The sequence below is a fragment of the Mytilus californianus genome, unplaced genomic scaffold, assembly GCF_021869535.1.
Source record: "Mytilus californianus isolate M0D057914Y unplaced genomic scaffold, xbMytCali1.0.p SCAF_5, whole genome shotgun sequence".
NCBI classification, from domain to species: Eukaryota; Metazoa; Mollusca; class Bivalvia; order Mytilida; family Mytilidae; genus Mytilus; species Mytilus californianus.
In genome coordinates this window covers 104,383,481-104,398,685 of record NW_026262701.1, presented here as the reverse complement: position 1 = coordinate 104,398,685, position 15,205 = coordinate 104,383,481, and the positions used below count along the sequence as shown (strand labels likewise).

The following is a 15,205-nucleotide window of genomic DNA, read 5'->3' as shown; positions in this document are numbered from 1 at the left end:
GAAGTTTTGTAAAAAATTATATCCTAGAATGGAAAGCTCATATGCACTATTATTTTTTTCGAAGGTCAAAATATAGGGCTGTGCGGCATATTTTCAACATTTATATGCCCCGAACTTCTAAGAGTTTAAACTTATATAAAAATTCTGTACTATCCCTCCTTTCACTTTTGGTCTTCCACAGATTTCAATTTGACTGCTATGCATGTGTATATTTACTGGTAACATTCCCAAGTTATGTCTCTACGAGATGAAACATTGAGATCATATCTGGGAACCAGTAGGTAAACAAAACAAAATATCTATGAATATTATATATCTCCCCAAAAGAGGCGTGGTTTGTGAAACAGCTGTATATACAAAGTGCAACCTTAAGTAAATTTTCTGTTAGAATTAGAGTGGGTTATTTTTTTACAAAGTATGATTTGTCTCATAAACAATATAACTGTACCGATGTTGGCCATTCTGTTTTATGAAACAAAATTGGACTGGTTATTAAAATCTGTCTTAAAAATTAGAACGAGGAATGCCAATGTAAAGTGTAGAGACGTCAAATATTTCTATATTATTGCATAACGAGAAGGACTAATTTTTTATGTATTGTATCTTTTTATTGTTATAGGAACCACATCTGATTAACACCATCCCTAGAGAAGGCAGTTTCACAGTAACTCTGAAGTACGGTCTCGCTCCTTTTCGGAAATCACGCCATTCCCTCAGTTTTTGTTTGTAACCTTGATTTGTCTCTTCCTAATCAATTTACGAGATTTGAACATCGGTATACTACTGTCGCCATAATTTGACTGCTGATCGTATAGATGTTAATTATTTGGAAAGAGGTTTCGTGGAGCATTTAGCAGACCCAGCAATATAACGATGTTTTTAAGGACAACTTTGTAAATTTGGTATCTAGAAAAATTGAAGGAAGGTCCCGTTCTTTCTTTTTTGGTTGAAATTCCGAAGAAACATTTAACCAATCTATGATTGATCAGGATTCCCTTTTTTGTAAGTGTCGTGCTGGAGTATGATGTGTTTCTTATTTAATTGTCAATACCTAATTCCTTTACCAAGCAGTTAAAGTCATATGAAACGAGTTTCTTGTAATTTAAATGTTATCGAAATTATTGAACCAATTCAGGCATATATACTAAACTAAGTCCTGTATGCACGTTTTTTTAAAATATTTATTACGAATCCGTATCGTATTATCGACAAATAATATTTCACGCAATGATCGTTGATCGGAATCTAATTAACTTTTGAGGTTTTTTCCGAAGTTTACCGGTAGTGACATTGAATAGTGAATTGAAGAGCCATAATAAGTTTTTTTTTAATATTTTCGATGCGTTTGCATTTGTTAATTGAATTTTCCTTAACAGTTGTTAAATGATTTGTTGTATTTAATTTGTATTTTAAGAATCATTTATTACTATGTATCTTCCAGTGCACGTTTGTTTACGTCATAACGGTTTTCTCCTCGCACTTGCACAGTGCGGTGATCGAAGTACATTTATGAAGATTTTGATAATATAAAGGATTTTCTTTCAGAAGAAAGTTCACGTACACATGTTTTATAGTAAAACTTAGCCATTTAAGTATATCAAACATATTCAACATTTTTTTTTTATTTGAAATTTCATATGGCTTCAATATAATGTGATCTACAAACAAAATCGATATTATTTGCGTCTTTGTCTTCAGGGATAATAACATATTTTTCAACAAAGTTAGGACATATGCTTAGCAACAATTGGGTAGAAAAGATTGATGTAGCACGCGTGTTCATAGACTTATTAGGCCTTTTAATCCCTGTTTGGATAAACGACCTCACAGTCTTAATCCATTCGATAAGAGAATCTTTGTTTTTTCACGTTTTGCTTATTATCCGGAAAAATCTCCGACTGAATCCATAGTATTTTATAATTGTGTTTCTAGTTGATGAATTTGGGTCACGATTTATCGGCTTTTATATAACAAATTAAAAAAATAACCAGTACAACAGTTTCTGATAGTTTAGTAAATTATTGTTTATTTAAAAAAATGTTTTATCATCTTTATTATTATTTTTCGATTTTAAGTTTTATGAACTGTAACAGCTGTTGTTATAATTAATATATAAGCACGTGTCAAAATTTTCATACTGATTCTTAACCACACATATATTATTACATAAGATTGTATAATACCAGGTAAACTTGGGTATAAAAACGCATCTCAACATGACCCTGAAGCTGGTTGTGTCAAGGTAGAGCTTGATATTAATAACTCAGAACAGATCATCTCTACCTAACCACCAAGAGTTAAATGGGAGATCATTAATATGGAAAAGTACATGAATTTGGTTTCAAACCAACTTTTAAATCTGGATTTAGAACCAACAAACGTATGGTGACATTCCAAACATCATTAGTAAAATATGTGCATACTTGACACTGCAGCCAGAGCATGAGTTCAATCAAAGAAGCAGAAAGGGAAACCGAAATCGTCTCGCCCGTAGTCACCAGCCACAAATGCGACGGTCGTCCTGTGGACCGAAAATGTACATCTTTCAATAATATGAAACGGGCAAAATAAAAGACTCCGCTCTACTTAAGGTAGACACGAGGTAGTGTTACGTAAAGCTAACTACGAAAAGATTATGAAAGCATACGAGACTGATCAAAAAACTTTCTATCGTCTCATAGAGAACCAAAGGAAAGATCGAACTGTGCAAAAAGCATGTCTTTGAATTGATGAAATTTTATTCAAAACACCTGATGATATTCGGAACGACTTGGCATCCATTTCTAAGAACGGGATTCCCCAAATTACAATGAAAACAGTTATCACAACCAAATTGAACTTTACTGCTTATTTTTGAATATATTTTTAACAACATTCCAGCAGCGCCTGCATATTGAGTATATATCTCCCAGTTGATACGATATTCTTTGGCTCGCGTTTCCTATCCTGATTTCCTGAGTAGAGGGTTGCGGCTCACAAAAATGCAAGCAAGTTGAAGTCATCCCTTCGAAAAATTTTACGGACATCATCATGAGTGGGTTGACCGTTATGAAATATCTGTTTCACAGTTGACGACGGATATGTTCCAATCGTAGTAAACACAATCCCGTCCTCCTTTTCCCCGAACGTGACCTACCGAATAAGACTTATCACCGGTTTTGTACTTACATGTGCAACACGGCGGGTGCCACAAGTGGAGCAGGATCTGCTTACCCTTCTGGAGCACCTGACATCACCCACTGTTTTTGTTAGGTTACGTGTTGTTCAGTCTTTTTGTGGTTGTATGCTGTTGTTTGTCTTTTGGTCTTTTTTTCTTTTTGCCATGTCGTTGTCAGTTTATTTTTGACTTATGAGTTGGAATGTCCCTAAAATAGTATCTTGTGCCTCTCGTTTTCTGTTAAGATATAGTTGCAGAAATCATATGTCATCTCAAAAATAGAAAAGCTGCTGACAGCGCAGGGATATGCAGCGAAATTTGAAGAACGGTAGGAAAACTTCCGCTGAAGTACTGACAAAACCTGATTAATCTGATATTTTAAGCTTGTACTACTTCCAAAACTTTTATAGGCGAGGTTAGTCCAGCGTTCAAAAACTAAGGAAAACCTGCAATTATTGTTAATTCGTAAAGGAAACTCACCGTCTCGAGTGTCATCACTAAGGTTACGGAAAAACTTTACCTGAATGAAAATAGTGTCGTCATAGATGAAATACAAAACTATCTGCAGAAGGGTTCGCAGCAGAAGTTTCACCAATATTTGCTGCAAATATCATTACTAATCTTTTTGCAGAGGTTAGGATCCACAAATTAATACTTTTCCTTGAATTTTTTCACACTTAGAAAGCTTTTGAAAAGCTATGACACAGGTCATTATGAAAAACGTATCAGATTGGATAAGGGGGTATAAATGGCGTATGCTGCAGGCCTAGTATAGATTAGTAAACAGGGTGTGAGACAGGGAGGCGTAGAGTCAACTACAGCCTACACAATCTTTATCAACCCTTTATTGGACCTGTTACAACGTAATCAACTGGGATGTTACATTGGATCAATCTATTGTGAGACACCAACAGTCGCATATGACATATACCTAGCGTCGAACTGCCCGTATGAGCTACAAGCTATGTTAGACCTCCAAGAGAACTATGCACCAAAAGAGAACTACAATTTTAATGAAAGCAAATCTTATGTATTGGTTACTGGAAATCAGGACACTCGTTAATTTGTGTTAAATTGCACCATGCTTAAACAATCTGAAAATGCCACACATCAAGATTTGACTCTAGCATGTTGGTTCGGGAACGTATTGGTATTGCCAGTATAGCAACTTATGCTATGATGGGAGCAGGACTACATGGTGTTTATGGCATCAGCCCGTGTATCTCACTACACTTGATTCGTATATACTGTATATATATAGTTCTATGTCTGACATATGTACTTGAAACCATCCGTTTGGCGACCAAGGATTTGATTGCTATCAGTAAATACTACAAGCGGCTACTGAAACAACTTCAGCATTTACCAGACAAGACAGCTGACTCAGCCTGCTATATGCTGCTAAAATCTATCTGGAATGAACTTGTGAAACGAACTGTAAACAGTTACTTGGAACATAAACTGAAGGCGGAAGCCAAAACTAAGTCGTCACTGAAATATATAGACATTGGCCGTCTCTAAATTTGAAAGACACATCTGTAATGGAGTATCGCCGGTCACAATATCTATGCTATAACAAAAGCGGCAGTAACGTGGAGCCTACACATTACAGGGAGATAGAAATAAGTTTAATCAGTTCGAGGTTGATCCGTCTTGTCCAATGTGTAGACAATGACCCGAGGACAGAACTCACCTTCTTGTCTTATGTCAGCAATTTACTGCTGTCAGACAACCGTTTATGGATGCCATAAACAAAGTTGTAGAGGATACGTTACCAGGACAAAATAGACAGATAATATCAGAACCAAATCGATTAACGCAGAACGTATTAGATTGTTCGATTAGCCCCTTTGTGATACCTCAGTATTACAATAGACTGGAATTTATTGGTAGATGATTATGCTATGCCCTCCGTATAGCACGCAATACTGCTTTGGACATTAACTATAAGTAACTTGCATAAGATCGTGCTTCCTAGTCCTTAACATTTATCATAAGTTTGTGGTTGAGTGATTGAAACATAGTAGGAACCATCCCACTCTTAGTATATACATAGACTTTTTTTTATATTTTAAGTAAAGTGGGACAGTACATAGTATTTTATGAAGTGCCGTATATATATATTCAGCACTACAGACAATGGATGAAGCATACATATCAACGACAACTTCCCAATAAATAAATTGTCAATTTCTAGATGTAAGTCAAGATATGAGTATCCTTTATCCTTTATTTCATGTTCGATAGGATAGATGTGTTCAACATAATCACCAAACTTTGAATTATTTAGCGAGAGGTCATCATCTTTATAGCGGAAAATGAAGTTAAAGGATGATACTAGCTTCTTTTCATTCTTCCTAAGGAGCTCCTGTATGAAGTCCACCAATGTAATGTTCTAATGTATTTCGCGAAGTAACATGTAAATTGATTAATACGCTAAACTATCCGAGATCTTGGCTGCTAAACAGGATCATAAATAAGATTTTCGACTGGTACTTTGGTACTTTGCAGAGTACAATATTAACTATACTATAACATGTAGTCTTTCAAGCTGCAGCTACTGCATATTTGTACATATATTCCGGCATGATTGTTTATAATATTTTTTTCCTATGTCGGTTAAAGGTTTTTCTCCAACTTTTTATTGTTTTTATGATAAAAATGTGTATTGTTTTCAAGATTTCGGAACGCCTTACGTTTAGCACCAATTTTAAAGATGTTCAGAATTTCAGAAAGAACGATACGATACGTTGTTCGTCATTTTGCATGGGACAATTGCAACTGATAAAATGGATATATTTAATTTGTTTATTTTTTTTCATTTACTTTAATACATAAGTCAAGAGCATGTTGTTCAGTGTTTGTTGTTTGTTGGTGTGGTTCATAAGTGTTTCTCGTTTCTCGTTTTTTTATATAGATTAGACCGTTGGTTTTCCTGTTTGAATTGTTTTACACTAGTCATTTTGGGGCCCATTATAGCTTGTGGTTCGGTGTGAGCCAAGACTCCGTGTTGAAGGCTGTACTTTGACCTATAATTGTTAACTTTTTATACATTGTGACTTGGATGGAGAGTTGTCTCATTGGCACTCATACCACATCTTCTTATTTATATTGTATTCATTTTTTACTTAATGTTAGTGTCTCTTGAATTTATTAGTTGTTAATCTTTTTTCATTTAATTTTATGTCGGTATATTGTTTCGTTAATTAGTTAAATATTGAGCTTGTTGACATTGTAACTAGAGATGTATAAAAGTATATTTGGAGTATACGTCAATGAGATGCAACCGAAAAGCATAAAAAAAATCGAAGGAAGCATACGTAATTAAAAAAACAAACCAGAGTCTCTATCGTCTAAAATAGTCAAGCCCTAAATCGATCCAAGTGTTATATGTTTGAATACAGTTACCTGAGACAGTCAAGGTCTTTATCAACACCAACCTCCATAAAAGAAGAAAGGGAACAATAAGAAACGTAAGTCTAGGAAAAAAACAGACAACATCATGACTAAAAGAAGACGGAAAAGAAGAAGACATTTAACAGTCCGCAACACACTAACCGGAAAACAAAAGATTGAGCAAAATTTATTCCACCAAGACCAGGGTGAATTCAGGTACTCCGGAAAGTCAACAGTAACTAGTTCCTGCTAAATGACAAAAAAAAAAACATTAATTATAACGTGACAACAACTGACGAAGTTCTTGATCTCGAGGAATATATGGCGAATATCAATCAGTTTTCAAACACTCAATCGTCTCCATTTTAATCTTGATTATATGAAGAAATTAAAACTTAGAAGTACCTACAACATATTTCAGTTCAGAAAAAGCCCCTAACTCTATATAATTACGTTACATGTAGGTTTCATTAAAATCCGTAGTTTTGATTGGCTGACAACAATCGCAAGGCACTTCAAGATCATATTTCATTTCCGTTTAAAATACAATAGCTCTAACTGCACGTGCTATCCGTGACGATGTTAAAATAATGCATTGAAAAACAAACGGAGTGCTTGATAAAGCTCTTAATTTCATGGTTGTAGCATTAAATGTAATTATAAGTATTGAATTCTTCTTTTTATAATTGTATACGGTTGTAAAAGCGTTGATCGTTCGTAAATGACTAATAAGTTATTGATATCATATCATGACTTTATGGAGTTAAATTATTTAGGTTTAGATTTATAGATATACGAAAGTTTCACATATATTTATATCAAATCACTGCATAATGATTTGGACGGCTCTTGATTAGCTTGTAGATCTAAGTTATGATAAAGAAAAGCCAATGAACGTACATTTGTAATCATCATTAATAGTTTAAGAAACAAGATGTTACGGATACCACAACAAAAGCAGGAGGTGCTCACCGTATCTGGGTTCGTCCCAATTTTTTTTGTGAGGTTACTGTTGCTGATTGTATAGTTTTCAATGTAATATATATGAACTTTTTTTTCGTCATTCATTTTTATTTTACTTGCTATCATGCGGTATTCGGTATCTTCTTAATTTTTAACAGGATATAATTGAATTATGTAATATTGTCTAACAGATAATTGACTATGTAGGATTGTCTAACGTATAATTGTAAATTTATCTATAAAAGGATCCCCCAGTGGGACTACGCGAAGAAATAGCTAAAATTAGAATACATTCTAAAACCAGGCCTCAAATGTCAAAACTTTGTGATCTAAACAGTATTTTGATGTTGCTTTGGTTCGATTCTCTGTTGGAATCCTTAAGTATTCGATTTAAAACTTTGATCTCAAAATCAGTTTTGTGTCCACTGTATGTACTTAGATATTAAAGTATATCGGATAGATCCAAACAGATATAGATTTCAGTTTCGTTATCTATTTGTAATAAATCCGTAATCAAACACGGAAAGTCACATCGATTCATGACCTATCTAATTAAGGTAATAAATCAATGAAGGGATGGGACGTTACTTGCCCCAGAGTCACATTAATCTTAGGAGAGATGTCTTACGGAATAAAATAAAATTCTTACCCGACTTATAAAGAATTTAACAGATCATGTTATTTATGTGTTGGTTAAGAACGGAACGACAACGGGGAAAGGTAGGATTTAAGTGACGAGAAAACATTGGGGAATCTTAAAATTTTATAATGATCAACCTAGACAAGTCATATTAATTAAAATCAAGTTTACGCAGGTTTCCAATATAAAAAAGCAACGTTTCGAAAAATAAGTAAGTGTGATTTAATGTCGATTTTGATGTGGTTATATCTTACAAAAAATTAAATATTTTTCAGCTGTAAAACAGATGAATACGTGTACTTATGGAAATGGGAATCAGTGTTCAATATGGAAACTTATGGTATATATATATATATATATTCCGAGAAACAGCAACACATGCAATGCCATTAGTGTAATACCGACTTCAATATAGACCAAAATATATAATTACTCATAAATATAAAAGAAACCAGATAAACATGTTTTCTTTGTACGAAATGTTAAACTAACCATTTTTTTAAATTACGTTTCAGCACCATACTTTAAAGAATTTTAAACGGTTTCACAAAAAAGGATCGAAACTATTAAAATTTACAAAAAATTGAAATTGAAAACAACAAAGATGAAAGGAATGCGAGAAGTAGAGGGAGTGGAAGTAAAAAAGTTGGAGAATTTTCCATTTTCTGCCATGAAAGTACTTGGTGGAATTCAGATAGGACTCGGCGTAGCTTGTATGTTTCTTGGTATCGTGGATCTTATAATGTTTGTTATTATTGGAGAATCTGAACTACTTACAGTCCAAGTAGCCCTGGAGGCTAACAAAACTGCCAAGCAATTAACTATATCGTCTACTGGATTATGGTGTGGTCTGTGGGTATGTCTATTTAACATTGTTAGTGGAATAAATAAAAAAAAAATTTAATTCGTAACAAAATAAATTGTGTGTGAAAATAACGCATTCAAGAAAAGATCAAATCAAATAATAAGAAAAAAACCCAAAATTTATGATTTGATATATGCTATTTTTCATATGAACATTTCAGACATCAACTATGTTTAATACAACGATACTTATATGTATTTATTCTTCTGTCAATGCAAATTTTACTGGTTTTCATATTACAAAAAAATTTAATTTCACTTGAATTTGTATATTTATTTTTAGTTCATTCTATGCGGTGTTATGGCTATAAATATCACAAAGAAAAAGAAAACAAACATTTTCTGTTACGTGAGTTTTTGTTCTTTTATATTTTTAACTTCGTGTGACTTGGGTAAGAAACAAACCAACAAACATTAAGAAATTTGCTGATGGCAAATGCTTTGTATTAAATGTAAAAACATGCAGTACTGTTGTCGAGTTTATATCCAACGCACGTATTAAGACAACCATTCGCTTCATAACACCATTAAGAAGAAATGCTGCGGGAGAGTCCGTAGATGGAATTAATGTAAGGCTTAATTCTTGACCTTGCAATATTTCCTTATCTTCCATTGGAAGTCAAAACATATATATCATGATAAATTTAGATATCTTGCCAAGGAATCCAATAAATGATAGCGAACAAATTATTCAATTAGATCCTAAAATATTTACTCAAAGCTCGAACGGATGTAAATGCGTTTTCATTTCGATGCACAACTTACATTTCCGACAGAATCACCAGTTTACATCCTGTTGAGAAAATTTTATAACAAAAATACCATTTTTCATTAGGCTTCAGTGTAACTTTATATAATGGCTATCTTGGCAAGAAATGCATTCAATAAAATTAATGTTTTGTGAGATTTGGAAAGATTCTTTGAAAAGCTTTTTCATTTTTCATTATCTTGTATAAGTTGATAATAGTTTGTTTCGATTACTTATTCGATGTTAGTTCTTTATTACCGGTTATATGATCAACAATTTTTCTGATGATGAAACTTTCAAATGTTCAGGTTGTCGACTAAGAATTTCTCTTACGATCGATTAACGAAAACTGAATATTTACTTAGTCCGACTCCTTAGCTGGAGGTCAGACAATAACGTGTGTATGGACAATCTTTAACATCAAGAAACGACAACTAAAACGTAACGTTCATCGAAAATATTTACTATGACGATATACAAGTTAAATAAAGAACTTATATGAATTCGTCATTTGTGGGTCCAAATAAAGTCAATACAGACAAGATTATATGTTCCGAGAGAATTTTGACATATTATTCCAACCAAGCTTCTCTTAGGTTGAGGTTACGATCCCAGGCAAGGGTTGTCCGTGGTTGCGATATCATCAGATGAAACTTACATATCTTGTGTTAGGAGAGTGTCAGGCTTTTGGCATGATATATATCCCCCGAGCATGATGCGTTAAGACGAGGCTAATTTTGGTCTGTTACTGGAACTACATTTCCGAACCGTACCAACACGACATATATTTCGTTTGGAAGTCAAAGTTCGTTCCCTTTTTGAGCACCATCCAATCCTTTTCGTATTTGTTTTTGTAAACACTGAAATCATTTCAAGTTTATCGCTTCAATCAAGTTTTTGTGCTGCTGATCGAATTTATCTAAATATTTAAAATATATAAATGCCTGTCCCCCCTAATACCATAAAGTATATGAGACAGTGTCGATTAAACAATACCCATATGTGTAAACACATATTAAAGCTTGGTTAGTGTTTGTCAGAGCGTAACTAGTGTTTGCTAAGAGTTTTCGTATTCAAATTTCTGTATTTTATTTTCAGAAAATCTGTTTCATGGTTCTGAGCATTGTCTGTGGAGCTCTCTTTGGTCCAGTTTGTATGTTTGTAAATGCATATTCAGCCATAATAGTGAGTAATTTTCTATATCCATGGAGATGAATATTTCTTAAAGATAAAACCTTTTAAAACTTCTATTTCTCCATAAAAAATGAGAGTGATAATGTTAAATCCCCTTTTTTCAATTAAAGTTAATTAACATATGTGCAATGAAGCAACGTGATTTATATATTTCGCATTTGCTTCGAATATGAAATTAGGGCACCAGTTTAAGAAAGTTGTACATAACAGTACCATAAGGCTCCGTCGTATTTTAAAATATAAAGCAAAAATGTGCTTAACATATTGGTATACTGAGAATTCAATGCTATTAATTAATATTTATAAAGTCTTCAATTACCATGAATGAAATGAGTTATATTATTTACCTTCAGAGGGAAAAGTTGTTTAAAACAAACCTTAATTGGATGGTACCCTTATTAGTAGCATTCTTTGCCTTTGTCGAGATTGCCATAGCAATATTATCTTCAGCCGTCAGTTGTTGTTGTTCAGCTGTTTCTGAAGCAAAGGTGAGTAGTACTAATATCACTGAATAATTTTCATAATCTGGCTTTAAAGACTCATGAAGTATTTGTCTGTATCTAAAAAATTATTGTTTTCGGAAATAGACAAAAAGTCATCGCTCTTCAATAATCTCTCTCAACATTCCTTCAACGAAATGTGGAATTTGTATATACATTTTCATTCAAACGCTATGTGCGCTTGAGTAATTTATTGCGATGCATTTTTTTCGTTGCTAGTCAATTAATATCCTGCAAATAGCTACAGTAACTTACATTTATAATCATATTACAATCTTTTTACAGTTTTACACAAAAATATTCATCCAATCTCACTTCTTTCCAAATATGTGCATACTACTTGATCATGCGCATGCCATTTAATCATATATCGTAACATTTTGAGGCTGTTCAAGAAAAAAAATATGTATATCCCTATTCCCAAAGACTCTTAAATAATACTCACTGACTTACTTATTGCTACTGTTCCAAAATTGTACAAGTAAAAGGAACAAAATCACATAAAACTCTAAACCGGAAATCATGATCATTTGCGGTTGATCCATTTAATAGATTTTCATACGAAACACTGTGAAATTTAGAAGGGGTATGGATATATTTATTCATACATCTTAGAGACAAGTCTCTGCGTCTGTCATTTTTTTTCTATACTAATTACAATTTTTTTTTAAATTCTTGGAATATAGTTTCTCTATTGTTTGAGGTGGTACTGTCGAACATTTCTGGTAACTCTAGCTTGCTATAAATCTTGACATAGTTTGAAATATTTTGCCTGACCAATCGTGTTATAAATTAACTCCGTGCTTTTAATGTTCTAACCTATGAATATATTGTAGGTTCGGGTATTTATCCCTGGAGGATTTCCTTCGCCACCTTCACGTCAAAAAAGTAACACGTCAATGGATTATTTCACCACTTCGAAGACAAAGAATCCAGTCAATGTTACCACAACAAAAAGATTTGAATGGCCGGATACTGGAATGTTTAAAAATAACAATAAACAACCATTGGGAAAGATTTAGATGGTACATTAACGAGATGTATGAAATATGTTAAAGAAATTTGTTAATAATTGTACATCATTTATGGCAAGTTTGTACAATCTATTGTGAATGTTTTATTTCGTTTCGTTTTTGTATTTGTGTCGTTTTGTATCGGAGAGAAATGTTTGTAATTGACATGTTAGCAGCTAAACTTGCGTATAATATCTTGCCATTGAATATAACATAGCATTGTTCTACGCAATAACATCTTGAATTATTCTAATAGCTTGATTACGTATCAATTTTATGATATTATTTGAACTTGTGATAATTTTATTCCTGCTTTTAATTTTTATTAAAAAGAATATGTGTCCTTCGTTTGAATCAATTTTGTTTTGTTTAGTTTAACTTCAATAATTGACTATCAGTACTTATGGATTCATTGTTATATCTGACACAGGACCGGTTCAGCTCGAAGTTATTGTTCTTGGTCATACTCTTATGCTGCAATTAGTACAAACCATAGTTAATACAGACAATCAAAATGGATGAACCATATTTTTACACTATGAAAAACTTCATAAAAAATACAGAGATGATTCATGATTGTCTATGAGACAACTATTTATTAAAGATCAAAAGACAAAGTTTTAAGACTTAAACAATCAATGACAGCTCACCGCACGGCCTTTAATGATGAGCAAACCACATATAATAAGCCATAATAGGCGCAGGGGTCCACAATGGGAAAATTCAAACGATTTATTCGAAAATTATAAACGTAAAGCAATTATTAAAACTTGTTTTTACTAATAAACAATGTATTGATTCTTCTTGTTCTCCTCTGGACATACAACGTATGAGTGTTCTAATCTGGACATACAACGTATGAGTGTTCTCCTCTGGACATACAACGTGTGAGTGGTCTCCTCTAGACATACAACGTATGAGTGTTCTCCTCTGGACATACAACGTAAGAGTGTTCTAATCTGGACATACAACGTATGAGTGTTCTCCTCTGGACATACAACGTGTGAGTGGTCTAATCTGGACATACAACGTATGAGTGTTCTCCTCTGGACATACAACGTATGAGTGTTCTCCCCTGGACATACAACGTATGAGTGTTTTCCTCTGGACATACAACGTATGAGTGTTCTCCTCTGGGCAAATTACATAATAGGAATTATATGTGTTTTCCTCTGGACATACAACGCATGAGACCCCTAGAATTCTATACCAAAATAAGGAGATGAGGTATGATTGCCAATGAGACAACTATCCACCAAAGTTCAAATAAAGTGGATGTAAGCAATTATAGGCAACCGTACGGCCTTCAACAATGAGAAAAACCCATACCGTATAGTCGGCTATAAAAGGCCCCGACATGAAAAAAATGTCATTGAAACAATCAATTGAGAAAACTAACGACCATATTTGAACTAAATACATAAAATAGATAACAGGAAGTCAAGTACTGAAAATATTGTAAGTACAACAGACAGCACCAATAACCAACATCTGCTTCATCCGAAAAAATAAAAGTGCAAACTAAGCTAACAACGACCAATATATGGTCCAGATAGCTTGACTTGGTAAGGTCATGTACAAGCACAACATATGTATGGTGGCTTTAAACCATTTTACTTGCGCACAATTACACCCCTTCCCCATTAGGACCATATGCAGTGTATCGTGAAAGTAAAATTCACAATAAAAAATATGTCCAATCAATCTCCCAACAGAATGATCACTAACATGTACAACGGTGACCTATAGTTGTTTTATCTTCTACGTCATTTGGTCTCTGGTGGAGAATTGTCGCATTGACAATCATACCACATCTTCTTATTTTTAAAAGGATACTATTTGTAAAGCACCTGTTGATTATTATAAAGATAAGGAGATGAGGTATGATTTCCAATTAGACAACTATCCACCAAAGTTCAAATAAAGTGGATGTAAGCAATTATAGGCAACCGTACGGCCTTCAACAATGAGCAAAATCCATACCGTATAGTCGGCTATAAAAGGCCCCGACATGAAAAATGTGAATCAATTCAATTGAGAAAACTAACGGCCTAATTTATAACAAAACAATTAACGAAAAACAAATTTGACAGACATGAACCAACGACAACCACTGAACTACAGGCTCCTGACTTGGGACAGGCACATAAAGAATGTGGCGGGGTAAAACATGTTTGTGAACGCTCAACCCTCCCCTAACCTGGGACAGTGGTGTAACAGCACAACATAAGAACAAACTATAAACATCAGTTGAAAAAGGCTTAACTCATCAGACCGATACAAAGCAGAAAAACATCAAACATAAACACAGACCGGACGTGGCAGAGTATCCATCCCTCATCCCTAACAACAAAAAGGACACTAAGTACAGATCTGAGAGTACTCGCAGTTACTGACAGTTAGTTCAAAGCCAATTACAGCTAACAAATGTTTGGTCATAGATATAAGTAAACACTTATTTGTGCTTGTTTGATACTTTAGTTATGCAAATGTGATTTGTTTTGAACAAATATAAAATTTAGCAAACATTTATGTTAGCTGAATTTTTGGCGCTATGAATCCTTATTAAACCAATGTTTTACCAAATAAGTGGAAGTCAGACCTTTTGTTCTCTCATGTTCATAAAAAAAATTAAGATGGAGTTATTTGTATTCATAAACACATAATTTGTAATAAACGCATTATAACTTTTATTACATTTACATAAAAGTCGAATTCTTTAATTGTTTT

The 15,205-nt window shown here is 33.4% G+C and overlaps 1 protein-coding gene across 1 annotated transcript; it reads left to right on the top strand.

Moving 5' to 3' along the window:
* Positions 1–9,317: 9,317 nt before the first annotated feature.
* LOC127702571 (uncharacterized) lies at positions 9,318–13,239 on the top strand. The gene is made up of 4 exons (XM_052206824.1): positions 9,318–9,369; positions 10,867–10,953; positions 11,316–11,450; positions 12,299–13,239. Exons 1-4 carry the CDS (start codon positions 9,322–9,324, stop codon positions 12,482–12,484), a joined length of 456 nt encoding a protein of 151 aa, XP_052062784.1. The 5' UTR covers positions 9,318–9,321; the 3' UTR covers positions 12,485–13,239.
* The last annotated feature ends 1,966 nt before the right edge of the window (positions 13,240–15,205 follow it).